The sequence below is a fragment of the Bombina bombina genome, chromosome 3 (genome assembly GCF_027579735.1).
Source record: "Bombina bombina isolate aBomBom1 chromosome 3, aBomBom1.pri, whole genome shotgun sequence".
NCBI classification, from domain to species: domain Eukaryota; kingdom Metazoa; phylum Chordata; class Amphibia; order Anura; family Bombinatoridae; genus Bombina; species Bombina bombina.
The window spans coordinates 372,229,437-372,250,380 of NC_069501.1; the positions used below are offsets into that span (position 1 = coordinate 372,229,437).

The 20,944-nt window shown below is 40.0% G+C and overlaps 1 protein-coding gene across 1 annotated transcript in view; it reads left to right on the forward strand.

Moving 5' to 3' along the window:
* NME7 (NME/NM23 family member 7) overlaps window positions 1–20,944 on the forward strand; it is a 682,167-nt gene that overhangs the window by 266,384 nt on the left and 394,839 nt on the right. Inside the window, exon 5 of the mRNA XM_053706509.1 lies at window positions 4,351–4,401. Coding sequence (XP_053562484.1) covers window positions 4,351–4,401 — 51 coding nt within the window. The remainder of the gene's footprint in view (window positions 1–4,350; window positions 4,402–20,944) is intronic.

A 20,944-nucleotide genomic window follows, 5' to 3' on the forward strand; every position in this document is an offset into this window, starting at 1 on the left:
AGTTTTTTTGTTGCTTTTAATACTATTTGTTTCCAAACGGGGAAGTTCAGTCACAATGTTCAGCAGCCCTGTTTGATTACTCAGGGATATGTGCTGCTGCTTGCTGTGGCTAGAGTGCACAAGATCTTGCTCATTTCTGATGGTTGTGCCCTGGGGCATTTACAGTAATGTTTTTTTGTCTCAGCCAAAGGCATCGAGCAGTCTCAAAAATGCACTTTATATGGCACTGAAGAGCCTGGACTTTATGGTCTTAGATGCAATAGCCCAGACTTTTAATTTAAATAAAACTATGCACTGACTTAGTGTGTCAAGTAATAGTCTGCAGTATAAGAACATTTGGTTTTAGTTTTATCTTAAACGGACATGAAACACATTTGTTTTTTGTTTTTTTGTTTTTTCTTTAATAGAGCATACAATGTAACAAAAATCCTATTTACTTTTGTTATAAAATGTGCTTAATTCTCTTGGTATCCTTTGTTAAATTATCTTCAATGCATTACTGGTGAGCCAATGACAAAAAACATGTGCCGCCACCAATCAGCATCTCCCTTCGCCTTCCTAGGTATGCTTTTCAACAAAGGACACCAATAGATGGATGCAAATTAGGTTATAGAAGTACATTGGAAAGTTATATACAATTGCATGTTCCATTTGAATCTTGTAAGTTTCATTTAGCTTTACTGTCCCTTTAAAATATGCTATGTATAGACCGATTATTGAACGTCTGTGTAATTTAATCCATCATTACTTGAAGTACTTGTACTTTTACATTTTTATTATTTAAAAATGAAGCATGGCATACAAAAATTAAAGGGACTTTCTAGTCCTTTTGTTGCTTTGAAAAGTAGTAGACTTCTTCAGAGTTCTTGTACTCACATTTGGAGCTGCATATCCCAGTTGCAAGATTGCATGTACAGTGCTCATTGCTGTATTCTGAGACTTGGTGCTGTTAAACCTAAAAAACAGGGCTTGTTGTACCTTTGTAAGCCATACTCTGGTAGTGTTAGAAAGTGATGATCAAACATTATGCAGGATTATGAGATAAACTGTAGTAATACCATCATGTTTTTGTTTATCACGTTTAAATTACCGTAGGAAAATGGCACTAGAATGTGCTTTTAATATTGTAAATCAGTAATGTCCTACTTCCTAAAATATAGGGCTGCAGACAATATTTTAGTTGCCTTCAGTCAACTCCAAAAATGTTATTGTTTAAAAAGATGATCCCTTTTGCTACCTATTTCCCAGTTTTGCACAGCCAACATGGTTATATGAAAACAGTTTTACCTCTGTGATTACCTTGTATCTTAGCCTCTTTTGACAGGCCCCTGATCACATGGCTATTTATTTATTATCTATTGACTAGCATTTTATCCAATTAGTGCAGTGTCATCCACAACCCACAAGCGTGAGCACAATGTTATCTATATTGCCCACATAAACTAGAAATATCCTGTTTTGAAAAGCAAATAAAAAAGCATGTAATAAGAGGCTGTCTGTAGTGGCTTACAAACAGGCACAAATTTAGAGGTTTAAAGGTTATAAAGTATATTAATATTGGAATGTTTGTTGTGCAAGGCTGGGGAATGGGAAGTAAAGGGGTTCTATCTTTTAAAACAATAACAATTTTGGTGTTGACTGTCCCTTTAAGAGCTGCATATAAAATATTAAAACACACAATAGTAAAATGTTTCCTAAAAATCAGATCTATGTCAAACTACAGGGTACTCTTTGTCTTCCCAACCAGAAAACAACTTGTTTGCCCACCCGCAAGAAGTCACCAAAGCACACATGTCCTGGAGCACAAAACCTATGGTGCACATTCTTAGTTCTGCTGCATGTGTCCCTTGGGCACCAGTTGGCCATTCCTGTTGCAAATGATTGAACCGATGCATTAATATATGCGTTAAATAACTAACCATTTGCTTTTTCTAATCCAAATAAATAAGTTTTACCAAACTGACAGCTCTACAGAATTCTGACCATTATACAATACACATGATGTCTAAAACATGCTAAACATTACAATGTATCTTCATTTCTTTGTCCTGTTGTAGGGCACAATGACCTAAAGCTCTCTGGTCTGGCGAGATTATCTAAGAAGTCTCGTCAGTACTGTGAGGTCCATTAAAGAGTTTTAGTAAGATAAATTCTAGCTTAAGAGCAGTTTAGTTAGCTATGTAGGATTTTGGATATGGAGAGAAGCATACATTACATATAATGTAATGCTTAAAAAAGTCACCATAGATTTTGTGTGATTTCTCTCCATGCCGTCGCGTTTTTTGATCATCAGGCCCTTAGTTTTAGGCATTGCTGTAATTTATTTTGCTCCATATTAGTCAAGTCAATGGATAGTGGATCACGAAGAATCTACTTTTGGTAAACATTTCAGGAACAATGCAATATCAGTTTTAATGCTAATCTAAAATAAACCAAGTGGCACATTGCTTTGGAACTACTAGACCAATACATCTGCAATTTTTTAAAATGCTTCAGATGTGTGAGTGTTGAAGAAGCCGATCCGAACATGTAACTGGACAAGAAACAGCTAACCACGGTCATTATATTAGCAAAAAAATGCTTTGTCTTAAAATTCTTATCATCTCTGTTGAAGCTAGTTAGGTACATAGATGTGTTAGGGTTAGACTTGTGAAGCCTGACAAATGTACTCTGGATTCTTAGAACTGGAAAATCTTTAATTTTCAGACTTAACGGAATAGTCTAGTCAAATTTAAACTAAATAGTCCAGCTACTTTCTAATTTATTCCTATTATCAATATTTCTTCGTTCTCTTGGTATCTTTATTTAAATGTAAGCTTCGGAGCAGGCCTATTTTTAGTTCAGCACCTGGGTAGCGCTTGCTTATTGGTGTCTAAATGTAGCCACCAAACAGCAAGCGCTACCCAGGTGCTGAACCAAAAATGGGCCGGCTTCTAAGCTTACATTCTTTCTTTTTCCAATAACGATACCAAGATAACGAAGAAAATTGATAATAGTAAATTAGAAAGATGCCTAAAATTGATGCTCTATCTAAATCATTAAAGTTTAATTTTGACTAGACTTTCCCCTTAAATGAATATTAAACTGATGTGCACAACTACAGTGCCCGGTTACTACTCCCCGTGCCAATGTTTTTCACCTGTAACTGCAACTCTCATAAAAGCTGTTCTCTTATTTTAACCCTTATTTTAACCCTTTCCAAGTTCTAGTTAGTGAAGTTCTGCATCATCACACTGCTCGCTGCCATCGTACAGCTTAAAGGGACATTAAACCCCATTTTTTTCTTTCATGATTCAGATAGAGAATACCATTTTAAACAACTTTCTAATTTGCTTCATTCTCTTGATATTCTTTCCTGAAAGCATATCTAGATATGCTCAGTAGCTTCTGATAGGTGGCTGCACATAGATGCCTCATGTGATTGGCTCACCCATGTGCATTTATATTTATTTCACAAACAATATCTAAAGATTGCAGCAAATTAGGTAATAGAAGTAAATTGGGATGTTGTTTAAAATTGTATTCTCTATCTGAATCATAAAATATTTTTTTGGGGTTTAATGGCCCTTTAAGTATTCTGGCAAATGGTACACATTCATCAGTGACATTGTGGTCTTCTTGACAAGCCGTGTTATGCACTTCAGTTTAGTGTGCATAATACAGAGCAGGAGCTCTACATTTTTGCTGCATTTCTGCAAATGTCTATATTATTCCTGAATGCTTTTTTTATATTTGTTATGTAACTTTTAAACTGTGTAAAAAAAAACAAATATAAAATACATTTTGCTCCAGTGCCCTTTGAGTAGATCCGCTACTGACTGCTTCTGTCACAGAAGGGAACAGTACCCATGTACCAAGATGCATAGATTTACCTGCTGACTTCTGTTATGGGTTAAAATAAATTAGTGGCTTTAAAGACAGCTGCAGGTACAGAAGGAAAAACAATAGCATGGTGAGTTGTAACCACACTACTGAAGTTGTACCCAGCAGTTTAATGTCCCTTTAAATTACAGGAACAGAGGGCAAAATAAATAATAAAACTATATTGCAAATGTAACAATTTATATTACAATCTCAATATGTTTACAGTCCCTTTAAATCTAACACTAATAATCTGGCAACTATCATAAATGCTGTTTTAATTAATAAAAAAAGATTGGCACATTACACAGTGAAGAAAGTTGCATTTTTTCATCAAAGTAGCAAATTATATTTTTATTGAACATATTCTAATTATTCTAGCATTTTGAATTAAAATCAATGACAGAGTAAACAAAAATCATATTGTTTCTGAAACATCAAATCTGTCTTTAAAAAAAAGTAAACTGTTCTGATGTTATTTGTTTGTAGGGAAGAAGCGATGGACTTTTACAGTGAACATCACACAAAGTCTTTCTTTAGGTGAGTTTTTGTGATGACTTGTTCCCATAAACACACTTGAAATGTTTTACTGCCCCGGAGGATATACTTATGACTCTTTCATTCAAGTTAAATCTTGATTGGATTGAATTAAATTAGTTGTCACATGTTTCCTACAATTGTTGCTCTCTATTTGAGTAGGATCTCAAGTGATTGAAGCTGTGAATTTAATGGTGTAAAGTGAATTCTATGAGACTAAATACACTTTCTCTTTTTTACTGGAACTTTTCACCTAATTAAAGGGATAGAAAACAAAAAATGATTTCAGGATTCAGACAGAGCGTACCTTTTACTAGTTTCCAATTTACTTCTATTATCAAATTTGCTTTATTCCCATGATTTTCTGTGTTTAAAAGATACCCAAGTAGGCATCTAGAGCACTACATGGCAGGAAATAGCGCTGCATCAATGCTCTTGCAAATGGCTAACATTCTTGCAAAACTGCTGCCATATAGTGCTCCAGAAATGCGCCGTCTCCTAAGCATGCATCCCCGCTTTTCAACAAATGATACAAAAAAACCCTAAGAAAAATTGATAATGGACATAACTTAGAAACTTGTTTAAAATCACATGCTGTGTCTAAATCATGAAAGAAAAAAAATTGGTTTTCATATCCCTTTAAGCACTTGTCGCTTTAGTCTACACAAAGATTTCAGTCAGCTTACTTAAATAATTCTATTGTTTTATGAAGATGATAAGATTGTCAGTTGCATACCTTGTTTGAGCTGGATTCCCAATCCCATAACACAAATATTGTTTTTAATGTATTGCTGCCAATGCAAATGCCTATAAAATAAATATAAAACAGTTGAGTAATCTGGACATTTTAAGATATAAACACATTTGTTCAGCAGCTCTACAACACTAAGTTAATTTCCTGTGTGTAACTGATATTTCTTTTTGGTAGATTAAATCACAGGGTGAAAATGATATTTTATTCTCTTTTGTCCGCAATTTACTGTTGGGTTGCAAAACTCTGATGTGAGAAAGGAAGATTTTATTAAGTTACCTGAACATATCCAAAACTGAATTGTGCAATTAAGTTAATTAAAAAATTGTATATATATATATACTGTATATACTGTATATACATATAAAGTCCCATCAAAAAGGCACTCACTGGGTCTCCGTAAAAAGTAACTTTTATTTCAGGTCATCAGTAAAATGACATAATGTTTCGGTGTAGTCCAACACCTTTGTCAAATGTCATACACAAAACAAGCCTCCACGAATTGGAGCCCCAAACAAACACACACGTGTTGTTTTGTGTATGACATTTGACAAAGGTGTTGGACTACACCGAAACATTATGTCATTTTACTGATGACCTGAAATAAAAGTTACTTTTTAAGAAGACCATCGAGTGCCTTTTTGATGGGACTTTGAATTTTGGATAAAGTGCACCCTGGCAGTTGCATGAATTTGTAAGCCTGTGCTTATTCTTCTTTGGGGATTTTATATATATATATATATATATATATATATATATATATATATATATACACACACACACACACACATATATATATATATATATATATATATATATATATATATATGACAAAGATTGCATCGTCTATCTATCTATCTATTTATCTCTCTCTCTCTCTCTCTCTCTCTCTCTCTCTCTCTCTCTCTCTCTCTCTCGTGTGTATGTATATATATATATATGAGTATGTACTGTATGTGTATATATATATATATATATATATATATATATACACTGTATATATATGTTCTCTGTACTTTAGTGAAACATTGGAACTCAATGAACTGATTAATTATAGTGAATGTCCTGCAGTCTAATTGTACCTACATTTAGCTAGAAACTCATTGGTTACACCTTATTCTGGGGTTGTGTAGGAGGTAGGGCTTATAGGAACATTTAATACTAAGGGCTAGATCACAAGTGGAGCGCAAGCGATATTAGCGCTCCACTTTGTAATACCAGCGCAGGATAATGTGCACTGGTATTACAAGTAAATTGCTTGCGTTCGCATTGCTAGGAAGCATTGCGCTCACGAGAGTGCGCTTCAATAGGCTCGTTATGATGCTGTCAGAGGCGACATCGGAACCTTGCACAGCGAAGGGGGTAAGTAGAGCAGCATTTTTAAATATATAAGTATATGAATATATACATATATATTTGTTTCAATATGTGTATATACACATATTAACACACACACATATATATATATATATATATATATATAACAACATTTAAGATTAGGAGGAGGTAAAAGGTGAGTTTTAAAATCCTCCACTATGCACAAAATATAGAGAAAATAACGAATTGTGTAGTTCATTAACAAATCTAGACAGGCCAAAAGGCTTGTTTTCCCCCCAGAAAACCTCTGAATTACTTTGTTTCCAATGCAGCAAAGGATTCTGGGTAGGATATGCAAATTAGGTTTACAATGACACACCTTTTAAATATCAAGTCCGCTTTTCAGCCGATTCTCTTTATGCCAAAGCATCACTGTTCAGACAGCTTATAAGCTTAGCTAGGGTTAGTGCAGTGATTCATAACCATCCCAGGACAGACTGTTTCGTAGTTATAGCTACTCATCAGCTGGGAGAAGGTTTGAATCACTGCTGGGTGAAGTTGATTCCGGGCAAAATACAACAACATTTAAGATTAGGGGGAGGTAAAAGGTGAGTTTAAAATCAGCCAGTACGCACAAAATATAGAGAAAATAACTCTTGTGTAGTTCATTAACAAATCTAGACAGACCAGAAGGCTTGTTTTCTCCTGTTAAGTGTGGTCAGTCCACGGGTCATCATTACTTCTGGGATATTAACTCCTCCCCAACAGGAAGTGCAAGAGGATCACCCAGCAGAGCCGCCATACAGCTCCTCCCCACACACCCAGTCATTCTCTTGCACCCAACTAATAGATAGGATGTGTGAGAGGACTGTGGTGATTATACTTAGTTTTTATATCTTCAATCAAAAGTTTGTTATTTTAAAACAGCACCGGAGTGTGTTGTTCCTTCTCAGGTAGAATTTGAAGAAGAATCTACCTGAGTTTTTGTATGATTTTAGCCGGCGTAGTTAAGATCATTTTGCTGTTCTCGGCCATCTGAGGAGTGAGGTAAACTTCAGATCAGGGGACAGCGGGCAGGTTCACCTGCAATGAGGTATGTAGCAGCATATTATTTTCTGAGGAATGGAATTGACTGAGAAAATACTGCCAATACCGATATAATGTAAGTTCAGCCTTAAAGGGACACTGTAACCAAATTTTTTCTTTTGTGATTCAGATTGAGCATGAAATTTTAAGCAACTTTCTAATTTACTCCTATTATTAAATTTTCTTCATTCTCTTGGTATCTTTATTTGAAATGCAAGAATGTAAGTTTAGATGCCGGCCCATTTTTAGTGAACAACCTGGGTTGTCCTTGCTGATTGGTGGATAAATTCATCCACCAATAAAAAAGTGCTGTCCAGAGTCCTGAAACCAAAAAAAAGCTTAGATGCCTCCTTTTTCAAATAATGATAGCAAGAGAACGAAGAAAAATTGAAAATAGGAGTAAATTAGAAAGTTGCTTAAAATTTCATGCTCAATCTGAATCACTAAAGAAAAATTTTGGTTACAGTGTCCCTTTAAATGCAGTAGTAGCAACTGGTATCAGGCTGTCATGTAGGTATATTTACATTTCAGTATTCTGGGGAATGGCACTTCACTGGGATAATACTGTATGCATAAAAATGTTTTTAGCCTAACTTGCAGTGGGAACGACTAGCAACAGGCTTTCTAATGACACTTCATTTATTGATGTTAAACGTTTTGCTGGCATGTTAAATCGTTTAATTATCTGAGGTACTGGGTGAAAAATTGTTTTGGGCACTGTTTTTCCACTTGGCGGTAGTTTTATTTAATTTAAGACAGTTTACTGATCTCCCTCACTGATGTGTGTGAGGGGGAGGGGCCTATTTTGGCGCTTTTGCTACGCATCAGAAATTCAGTCACAAGTCTGTTTTCTTCCCTGCATGATCCGGTTCGTCTCTTCAGAGCTCAAGGGTCTTCAAAAATTATTTTGAGGGAGGTAATCACTCACAGCAGACCTGTGAGATTGTGCTTTGACTGTGATAAAAAACGTTTTTATTAGGTACTTTTTTTCTGCTATGTAAGGGTTTGTTATTCATTACTATGGGAGCAATCCTTTGCTAAATTGTGTTTTTACCGGAAAGAATTTGAATTTATAATTTCTCCGGTTCATTGTTACTCATACGTTTTTCATATTACTTGTAAATTGAGTTGAAAAGTATTCCAAGTCTGCTAGTTTATTGCTAGTGTGTTAAACATGTCTGACTCAGAGGAATATCTCTGTGCTATATGTGCTAAAGCCAAAGTGGAGCCCAATAGAAATTTATGTACTAATTGCATTGATGCTACTTTAAATAAAAGTCAATCTGTACAAATTGAACATCATTCACCAAACAACGAGGGGAATGTTATGCCGACTAACTTGCCTCACGTGTCAGTACCTGCATCTCCCGCTCGGGTGGTGCATGATATTGTAACGCCGAGTACTTCAGGGCGGCCATTACAAATCACATTACAGGACATGGCTAATGTTATGACTGAAGTTTTGTCTAAATTACCAGAACTTAGAGGTAAGCGTGATCACTCTGGGATGAGAACAGAGTGCGCTGATAATAATAGGGCCATGTCAGATACTGCGTCACAGTATGCAGAACATGAGGACGGAGAGCTTCAATCTGCAGGTGACGGTTCTGATCCCAATAGAGTGGATTCAGACATTTCTAACTTTAAGTTTAAGCTGGAAAACCTCTGTGTACTGCTAGGGGAGGTATTAGCGGCTCTGAATGATTGTAACACCGTTGCAATCCCAGAGAAATTATGTAGGCTGGATAGATACTATGCGGTACCGGCGAGTACTGACGTATTTCCTATACCTAAGAGGCTTACAGAGATAATTACTAAGGAGTGGGATAGGCCCGGTGTACCCTTTTCCCCCCCTCCTGTATTTAGAAAAATGTTCCCAATAGACGCCACCACACGGGACTTATGGCAGACGGTCCCTAAGGTGGAGGGAGCGGTTTCTACTCTGGCTAAGCGTACCACTATCCCAGTGGAGGATAGCTGTGCCTTTTCAGATCCAATGGATAAAAAATTAGAGGGTTACCTTAAGAAAATGTTTGTGCAACAAGGTTTTATATTGCAACCCCTTGCATGTATTGCGTCTGTCACGGCCGCGGCCGCTTTTTGGTCCGAGTCTCTGGAAGAGACTCTTGACTCAATGACTATAGATGAGATTTCAAACAAGCTTAAAACTCTTAAGCTAGCTAATTCATTTATTTCAGATGCCGTAGTACATTTAACTAAACTTACGGCTAAGAATTCCGGATTCGCCATTCAGGCACGCATAGCACTGTGGCTAAAATCCTGGTCAGCTGACGTTACTTCAAAATCTAAATTACTTAACATACCTTTCAAAGGGCAGACCTTATTCGGGCCCGGTTTGAAAGAAATTATCGCTGACATTACTGGAGGTAAGGGCCATGCTCTACCTCAAGACAGAGCCAAACCTAGGGCTAGACAGTCTAATTTTCGTTCCTTTCGTAATTTCAAGGCAGGAGCAGCATCAACTTCCTCTGCACCAAAACAGGAAGGAGCTGTTGCTCGCTACAGACAAGGCTGGAGACCCAACCAGTCCTGGAACAAGGGCAAGCAGGCCAGAAAACCTGCTACTGCCCCTAAGACAGCATGAAGTGAGGGCCCCCGATCCGGGAACGGATCTAGTGGGGGGCAGACTTTCTCTCTTCGCCCAGGCTTGGGCAAGAGATGTCCAGGATCCCTGGGCGTTAGAGATCATATCTCAGGGATATCTTCTGGACTTCAAATCCTCTCCCCCAAAAGGGAGATTTCATCTGTCAAGGTTGTCAACAAACCAAATAAAGAAAGAGGCGTTTCTACGCTGTGTACAAGATCTTTTACTAATGGGAGTGATCCATCCGGTTCCGCGGTCAGAACACGGACAGGGGTTTTACTCAAATCTGTTTGTGGTTCCCAAGAAAGAGGGAACCTTCAGACCAATCTTGGATTTAAAGATCCTAAACAAATTCCTAAGAGTTCCATCGTTCAAAATGGAAACTATTCGGACAATCCTACCCATGATCCAAAAGGGTCAGTACATGACCACAGTGGATTTAAAGGATGCTTACCTTCACATACCGATTCACAAAGATCATTACCGGTATCTAAGGTTTGCCTTCCTAGACAGGCATTACCAGTTTGTAGCTCTTCCATTCGGATTGGCTACGGCTCCAAGAATCTTCACAAAGGTTCTGGGTGCTCTTCTGGCGGTACTAAGACCGCGAGGAATTTCGGTAGCTCCGTACCTAGACGACATTCTGATACAAGCTTCAAGCTTTCAAACTGCCAAGTCTCATACAGAGTTAGTACTGGCATTTCTAAGGTCGCATGGATGGAAGGTGAACGAAAAGAAGAGTTCTCTCTTTCCACTCACAAGAGTTCCCTTCTTGGGGACTCTTATAGATTCTGTAGAAATGAAGATTTACCTGACAGAAGACAGGTTAACAAAGCTTCAAAATGCATGCCGTGTCCTTCATTCCATTCAACACCCGTCAGTAGCTCAATGCATGGAGGTGATCGGCTTAATGGTAGCGGCAATGGACATAGTACCCTTTGCACGCCTACATCTCAGACCGCTGCAATTGTGCATGCTAAGTCAGTGGAATGGGGATTACTCAGATTTGTCCCCTACTCTGAATCTGGATCAAGAGACCAGAAATTCTCTTCTATGGTGGCTTTCTCGGCCACATCTGTCCAGGGGGATGCCATTCAGCAGGCCGGATTGGACAATTGTAACAACAGACGCCAGCCTACTAGGTTGGGGCGCTGTCTGGAATTCTCTGAAGGCTCAGGGATCATGGACTCAGGAGGAGAGTCTCCTGCCTATAAACATTCTGGAATTGAGAGCAGTTCTCAATGCTCTTCTGGCTTGGCCCCAGGTTTCAGTCGGACAACATCACGACTGTAGCTTACATCAACCATCAAGGAGGGACAAGAAGCTCCCTAGCGATGATGGAAGTATCAAAGATAATTCGCTGGGCAGAGTTTCACTCTTGCCACCTGTCAGCAATCCACATCCCGGGAGTGGAGAACTGGGAGGCGGATTTCCTAAGTCGTCAGACTTTTCATCCGGGGGAGTGGGAACTTCATCCGGAGGTCTTTGCCCAAATACTTCGACGTTGGGGCAAACCAGAGATAGATCTCATGGCGCCTCGACAGAACGCCAAGCTTCCTTGTTACGGGTCCAGATCCAGGGATCCGGGAGCGGTCCTGATAGATGCTTTGACAGCACCTTGGACCTTCGGGATGGCTTATGTGTTTCCACCCTTCCCGATGCTTCCTCGATTGATTGCCAGAATCAAACAGGAGAGAGCATCGGTGATTCTTATAGCGCCTGCGTGGCCACGCAGGACCTGGTATGCAGATCTAGTGGACATGTCATCCTGTCCACCTTGGTCTCTGCCTCTGAGACAGGACCTTCTAATTCAGGGTCCTTTCAAACATCACAATCTAATTTCTCTGAAGCTGACTGCTTGGAAATTGAACGCTTGATTTTATCAAAGCGTGGTTTTTCGGAGTCAGTTATTGATACCTTAATACAGGCTAGGAAGCCTGTTACCAGAAAGATTTACCATAAAATATGGCGTAAATACTTACATTGGTGCGAATCCAAGAGTTACTCATGGAGTAAAGTTAGGATTCCTAGGATATTATCCTTTCTACAAGAAGGTTTAGAAAAGGGTTTATCTGCTAGTTCCTTAAAGGGACAGATCTCAGCTCTGTCCATTCTTTTACACAAGCGTCTGTCAGAAGTTCCAGACGTTCAGGCTTTTTGCCAGGCTTTGGCCAGGATTAAGCCTGTGTTTAAAACTGTTGCTCCACCATGGAGCTTAAATTTAGTTCTTAACGTTTTACAGGGTGTTCCGTTTGAACCCCTTCATTCCATTGATATCAAGCTGTTATCTTGGAAAGTTCTGTTTTTAATGGCTATTTCTTCGGCTCGGAGAGTCTCTGAATTATCTGCCTTACATTGTGATTCTCCTTATCTGATTTTTCATTCAGACAAGGTAGTTCTGCGTACTAAACCTGGGTTCTTACCTAAGGTGGTCACTAACAGGAATATCAATCAAGAGATTGTTGTTCCATCCTTGTGTCCTAATCCTTCTTCAAAGAAGGAACGTCTTCTACACAATCTGGATGTAGTCCGTGCTCTGAAATTTTATTTACAGGCAACTAAAGATTTTCGACAAACGTCTTCCTTGTTTGTCTTTTATTCTGGTCAGAGGAGAGGTCAAAGAGCTTCTGCTACCTCTCTCTCTTTTTGGCTTCGTAGCATAATACGTTTAGCTTATGAGACTGCTGGACAGCAGCCTCTTGAAAGAATTACAGCTCATTCTACTAGAAGCTGTGGCTTCCACTTGGGCCTTTAAGAATGAGGCCTCTGTTGAACAGATTTGCAAGGCTGCAACTTGGTCTTCTCTTCATACTTTTTCCAAATTTTACAAATTTGACACTTTTGCTTCTTCGGAGGCTGTTTTTGGGAGAAAGGTTCTTCAGGCAGTGGTTCCTTCCGTATAAGATCCTGCCTGTCCCTCCCGTCATCCGTGTACTTTAGCTTTGGTATTGGTATCCCAGAAGTAATGATGACCCGTGGACTGACCACACTTAACAGGAGAAAACATAATTTTTGCTTACCTGATAAATTCCTTTCTCCTGTAGTGTGGTCAGTCCACAGCCCGCCCTGTTTTTTATGGCAGGTCTAAATTTTTAAATTATACTCCAGTCACCACTGCACCCTTTAGCTTCTCCTTTCTCGTTGGTTCTCGTTCGAATGACTGGGTGTGACGTAGAGGGGAGGAGCTGTATGGCGGCTCTGCTGGGTGATCCTCTTGCACTTCCTGTTGGGGAGGAGTTAATATCCCACAAGTAATGATGACCCGTGGACTGACCACACTACAGGAGAAAGGAATTTATCAGGTAAGCATAAATTATGTTTTTCCCACAGAAAACCTCTGAATTACATTGTTTCCAATGCAGCAAAGGATTCTGGGTAATAATTGCAAATTAGGTTCACAATGACACACCTTTTTACTTCAAGTCTGCTTTTCAGCAGATTCCCTTTACGCCAAAGCATCACTGTTCACACAGCTTATAAGCTTAGCTAGGGTTAGTGCAGTGATTCATAACCATCCCAGGACAGACTGTTTCGTAGTTATTGCTACTCATCAGCTGGGAGAAGGTTTGAATCACTGCTGGGTGAAGTAGATTCCGGGCAAAATACAACAACATTTAAGATTAGGGGGAGGTAAACGGTGAGTTTAAAATCCTCCACTATGCACAAAATATAGAGAAAATAACTCATTGTGTAGTTCATTATCAAATCTAGACAGGCCAGAAGGCTTGTTTTCTCCAACATTGGTGTGTCCGGTCCACGGCGTCATCCTTACTTGTGGGAATATCTCTTCCCCAACAGGAAATGGCAAAGAGTCCCAGCAAAGCTGGCCATATAGTCCCTCCTAGGCTCCGCCCACCCCAGTCATTCTCTTTGCCGTTGCACAGGCAACATCTCCACGGAGATGGTTAAGAGTATGTGGTGTTAGTTGTAGTTTTTTTTATTCTACTATCAAGAGTTTGTTATTTTAAAATAGTGCTGGTATGTACTATTTACTCTGAAACAGAAAAAGATGAAGATTTCTGTTTGTGAGAGGAAGATGATTTTAGCAGACAGTAACTAAAATCGATTGCTGTTTCCACATAGGACTGTTGAGATGAAGTAACTTCAGTTGGGGGAAACAGTTAGCAGACTTTTCTGCTTAAGGTATGACTAGCCATATTTCTAACAAGACTGTGTAATGCTGGAAGGCTGTCATTTCCCCTCATGGGGACCGGTAAGCCATTTTCTTAGTCTCAAACAGAATAAAGGGCTTAATATGGGCTATAAAACTGGTAGACACTTTTATGGGCTAAATCGATTGCTTTATTTGGACATTTTATACATGTTTATGCTGATAATTCACACTTATAAACTTGGGGAACGTTTTTTAAAGTCAGGCACTATGTTAGACACCTTTTCCAGTCAGGAAGGGCCTTCCCAGTTGTAGGCTGAGCCTCATTTTCGCGCCATTACTGCGCAGTTGTTTTTGAGAGCAAGACATGCAGATGCATGTGTGAGGACCTGAAAGTAGTTGGAAAAGTTCCTAGAAGGCGTCATTTGGTATCGTATTCCCCTTTGGGCTTGGTAAAGTCACAGCAAAGGCTGTAGCTGGGACTGTATAGGGGTTAAATCTGTAACCGGCTCCGGTTTCGTTATTTTAAGGGTTAAAGCTCTGAAAATTGGTGTGCAATACTTTTAATGCTTTAAGACACTGTGGTGAAATTTTGGTAAATTTTGAACAATTCCTTCATATTTTTTCACATATTCAGTAATAAAGTGTGCTCTGTTTAAAATTTAAAGAGACAGTAACGGTTTTGTTTTAAAACGGTTTTTGTGCTTTATTGACAAGTTTAAGCCTGTTTAACATGTCTGTGCCTTCAGATAAGCTATGTTCTATATGTATGATAGCCAATGTGTCTCCCCCTTCAAAATTGTGTGATAATTGTGCCATAGCGTCCAAACAAAGTAAGGACAGTACTGCCACAGATAATGAAATTGCCCAAGATGATTCCTCAGATGAAGGGAGTAGACTTGGTTCTACATCATCTCCTTCTGTGTCTACGCCAGTTTTGCCCACGCAGGAGGCCCCTAGTACTTCTAGCGCGCCAATGCTTATTACCATGCAACAATTGACGGCTGTAATGGATAACTCCATAGCAAATATTTTATCCAAAATGCCTGCATATCAGAGAAAGCGCGATTGCTCTGTTTTAAACACTGAAGAGCAGGAGGGCGCTGATGATAATTGTTCTGTCATACCCTCACACCAATCTGAAGGGGCCATGAGGGAGGTTTTGTCAGATGGGGAAATTTCAGATTCAGGAAAAATTTCTCAACAGGCTGAACCTGATGTTGTGACATTTAAATTTAAATTAGAATTAGGTGTTATCTACTCTGGATGATCGTGACAACTTGGTCATTCCAGAAAAATTATGCAAGATGGACAAGTTCCTAGAGGTTCCGGTGCACCCCAACGCTTTTCCTATACCCAAGCGGGTGGCGGACATAGTGAATAAGGAGTGGGAGAAGCCCGGCATACCTTTTGTTCCCCCTCCTATATTTAAGAAATTATTTCCTATGGTCGACCCCAGAAAGGACATATGGCAGACAGTCCCTATGGTCAAGGGGGCAGTTTCTACTCTAAACAAGTGCACTACTATTCCTATCGAGGATAGTTGTGCTTTCAAAGATCCTATGGATAAAAAATTGGAAGGTTTGCTTAAAAAGATTTTTGTACAGCAAGGTTACCTTCTTCAACGCATTTCGTGCATTGTTCCTGTCACTACAGCAGCGTGGTTCTGGTTCGAGGAACTAGAAAAGTCGCTCAGTAGAGAGACTCCATATGAGGAGGTTATGGACAGAGTTCACGCACTCAAGTTGGCTAACTCTTTTATTTTAGATGCCGCTTTGCAATTAGCTAGATTAGCGGCGAAAAATTCAGGGTTTGCAATTGTGGCGCGCAGAGCGCTTTGGCTAAAGTCTTGGTCAGCGGATGTATCATCCAAGACAAAATTGCTTAACATCCCCTTCAAGGGTAAAACTCTCTTTGGACCAGAATTGAAAGAGATTATCTCAGACATCACTGGGGGAAAGGGTCACGCCCTCCCACAAGATAGGCCTTTCAAGGCCAAGAATAAGTCTAATTTTCGTTCCTTTCGTAATTTCAGGAACGGACCGGCCTCTAATTCTGCATCCTCTAAGCAAGAGGGTAATGCCTCACAGTCCAAACCAGCCTGGAAACCGATGCAAGGCTGGAACAAGGGTAAGCAGACCAAGAAGCCTGCTACCGCTAACAAAACAGCATGAAGGAGTAGCCCCTGATCCGGGACCGGATCTAGTGGGGGGCAGACTCTCTCTCTTTGCTCAGGCTTGGGCAAGAGATGTTCAGGATCCCTGGATGCTAGAAATAGTTTCTCAGGGTTATCTTCTGGAATTCAAGGAACTACCCCCAAGGGGAAGGTTCCACATGTTTCACTTATCCTCAAACCAAATAAAGAAACAGGCGTTCTTACATTGTGTAGAAGACCTGTTAAAGATGGGAGTGATACACCCAGTTCCAATGACGGAACAAGGAATGGGATTTTACTCAAATCTGTTCGTAGTTCCCAAAAAAGAGGGAACCTTCAGACCAATTCTGGATTTAAAGATCCTAAACAAATTTCTCAGGGTACCATCTTTCAAAATGGAAACCATTCGAACGATTCTACCCACTATCCAGGAAGGTCAATTTATGACTACCGTGGATCTAAAGGATGCGTACCTACATATTCCTATCCACAAAGAACATCATCAGTTCCTAAGGTTCGCCTTTCTGGACAAACATTACCAGTTTGTGGCCCTTCCATTCGGATTAGCCACTGCTCCAAGGATTTTCACAAAGGTACTCGGGTCCCTTCTAGCGGTTCTAAGACCGAGGGGCATTGCAGTAGTACCATACTTGGACGACATTCTAATACAAGCGTCGTACCTTTCAAAAGCAAAGGCTCATACAGACATCGTTCTGGCCTTTCTCAGATCTCACGGATGGAAGGTGAACATCGAAAAAAGTTCTCTGTCTCCGTCAACAAGAGTTCCCTTCTTGGGAACAATAATAGATTCCTTAGAAATGAGAATCTTTCTGACAGATGTCAGAAAGTCAAAACTTCTAAGTGCTTGTCAAGTTCTTCGTTCTGTTCCACGTCCTTCCATAGCTCAGTGCATGGAAGTAGTAGGGTTAATGGTTGCAGCAATGGACATAGTTCCTTTTGCGCGAATTCATCTAAGACCATTACAACTGTGCATGCTGAAACAGTGGAATGGGGACTATACAGACTTGTCTCCAGTGATTCAAGTAGATCAGAAGACCAGAGATTCACTCCGTTGATGGATATCCCTGGACCAACTATCCCAGGGAATGAGCTTCCGCAGACCAGAGTGGGTCATTGTCACGACCGACGCCAGTCTAGTGGGCTGTGGTGCGGTCTGGGAATCCCTGAAAGCTCAGGGACTATGGTCTCGGGAAGAGTCTCTTCTCCCGATAAACATTCTGGAACTAAGAGCGATATTCAATGCTCTCAGGGCTTGGCCTCAGCTTGCAAAGGCCAGATTCATAAGATTCTAATCAGACAACATGACGACTGTTGCGTATATCAATCATCAGGGGGGAACAAGGAGTTCCCTGGCGATGAAAGAAGTAACCAAAATAATACAATGGGCGGAGAATCACTCCTGCCATCTATCTGCGATCCACATCCCAGGTGTGGAAAACTGGGAAGCGGATTATCTGAGTCGTCAGACATTCCATCCGGGGGAGTGGGAACTGATGGCGTCTCGTCAGAACTTCAAGGTTCCTTGTTACGGGTCCAGATCCAGGGATCCCAAGGTGACTCTAGTGGATGCACTAGTAGCGCCTTGGACCTTCAACCTAGCTTATGTGTTTCCACCGTTTCCTCTCATTCCCAGGCTGGTAGCCAGGATCTAACAGGAGAGGGCCTCGGTGATCTTGATAGCTCCTGCGTGGCCACGCAGGACTTGGTATGCAGACCTGGTGAATATGTCATTGGTTCCACCATGGAAGCTACCTTTGAGACAGGACCTTCTTGTTCAGGGTCCATTCGAACATCCAAATCTGGTCTCCCTCCAGCTGACGGCTTGGAGATTGAACGCTTGATTCTATCAAAGCGTGGGTTTTCAGATTCGGTGATTGATACTCTGGTTCAGGCCAGAAAACCGGTAACTAGAAAGATTTACCATAAAATATGGAAAAGATATATTTGCTGGTGTGAATCCAAGGGATTCCCTTGGAATAAGATAAAAATTCCTAAGATTCTTTCCTTTCTGCAAGAAGGTTTGTATAAAGGATTATCTGCGAGTTCTCTAAAGGGACAGATTTCTGCTTTATCTGTCTTACTACACAAATGACTGGCAACTATGCCAGATGTTCAAGCATTTGTGCAGGCTCTGGTTAGGATCAAGCCTGTTTACAGACCTTTGACTCCTCCCTGGAGTTTAAATCTAGTTCTTTCAGTTTTTCAAGGGGTTCCGTTTGAACCTCTACATTCCATAGATATTAAGTTGTTATCTTGGAAAGTTTTGTTTTTGGTTGCTATTTCTTCTGCTAGAAGAGTTTCAGAGTTATCTGCTCTGCAGTGTTCTCCGCCCTATCTGGTGTTCCATGCAGATAAGGTGGTTTTGCGTACTAAGCCTGGTTTTCTTCCAAAGGTTGTTTCTAACAAAAATATTAACCAGGAGATAGTTGTACCTTCTTTGTGTCCGAATCCAGTTTCAAAGAAGGAACGTTTGTTACACAATTTGGACGTAGTCCGTGCTCTAAAATTCTATTTAGAAGCTACAAAAGATTTCAGACAAACATCTTCTCTGTTTGTCGTCTATTCTGGTAAAAGGAGAGGTCAAAAAGCGACTTCTACCTCTCTTTCCTTTTGGCTTAAAAGCATCATCCGATTGGCTTACGAGACTGCCGGACGGCAGCCTCCTGAAAGAATCACAGCTCACTCCACTAGGGCTGTGGCTTCCACATGGGCCTTCAAGAACGAGGCTTCTGTTGATCAGATATGTAAGGCAGCGACTTGGTCTTCACTGCACACTTTTGCCAAATTTTACAAATTTGATACTTTTGCTTCTTCGGAGGCTATTTTTGGGAGAAAGGTTTTGCAAGCCGTGGTGCCTTCCATTTAGGTGACCTGATTTGCTCCCTCCCTTCATCCGTGTCCTAAAGCTTTGGTATTGGTTCCCACAAGTAAGGATGACGCCGTGGACCGGACACACCAATGTTGGAGAAAACAGAATTTATGCTTACCTGATAAATTACTTTCTCCAACGGTGTGTCCGGTCCACGGCCCGCCCTGGTTTTTTAATCAGGTCTGATGAATTATTTTCTCTAACTACAGTCACCACGGTACCATATGGTTTCTCCTATATTTTTCCTCCTGTCCGTCGGTCGAATGACTGGGGTGGGGGAGCCTAGGAGGGACTATATGGCCAGCTTTGCTGGGACTCTTTGCCATTTCCTGTTGGGGAAGAGATATTCCCACAAGTAAGGATGACGCCGTGGACCGGACACACCGTTGGAGAAAGTAATTTATCAGGTAAGCATAAATTCTGTTTTTCCCCACAGAAAACCTCTGAATTACAGCGTAGTGGAGGATTTTAAACTCACCTTTTACCTCCCCCTAATCTTAAATGTTGTTGTATTTTGGCCGGAATCACCCAGCAGTGATTCAAACCTTCTCCCAGCTGATGAGAAGCAATAATTACGAAAACGGTCGGTCCTGGGATGGTTATGAATCCCTGCACTAACCCCAGCTAAGCTTATAAGCTGTGTGAACAGTGATGCTTTGGTGCAAAGGGAATCTGCTGAAAAGCAGACTTGAAGTAAAAAGGTGTGTCATTGTGAACCTAATTTGCATATATTACCCAGAATCCTTTGCTGCATTGGAAACAGTGTAATTTAGAGATTTTCTGTGGGAAAAACAAGCCTTCTGGCCTGTCTAGATTTGTTAACCCCTTAATGACCGGACCATTTTTCAATTTTCTTACCCTTAATGACAATGGCTATTTTTACATTTCTGCAGTGTTTGTGTTTAGCTGTAATTTTCCTCTTACTCATTTACTGTACCCACACATATTATATACCGTTTTTCTCGCCATTAAATGGACTTTCTAAAGATACCATTATTTTCATCATGTCTTATAATTTACTAAAAAAAAAAAAAAAAAATGAGGAAAAAATTGAAAAAAACACACTTTTTCTAACTTTGACCCCCAAAATCTGTTACACATCTACAATCACCAAAAAACACCCATGCTAAATAGTTTCTAAATTTTGTCCTGATTTTAGAAATACCAAATGTTTACACGTTCTTTGCTTTTTTTGCAATTTATGGGGCAATAAATACAAGTAGCACTTCGCTATTTCCAAACCACTTTTTTTCAAAATTAGCGCTAGTTACATTGGAACCCTGATATCTGTCAGGAATACCTGAATATCCCTTGACATGTATATATTTTTTTTTAGAAGACAACCCAAAGTATTGATCTAGGCCCATTTTGGTATATTTCATGCCACCATTTCACCGCCAAATGCGATAAAAAAAAAAAAAAAGTTCACTTTTTCACAAAATTTGTCACAAACTTTAGGTTTCCCACTGAAATTATTTATAAACAGCTTGTGCAATTATGGCACAAATGGTTGTAAATGCTTCTCTGGGATCCCCTTTTTTCAGAAATAGCAGACTTATATGGCTTTGGGGTTGCTTTTTGGTAATTAGAAGGCCGCTAAATGCCACTGCGCACCACACGTGTTTTATCCC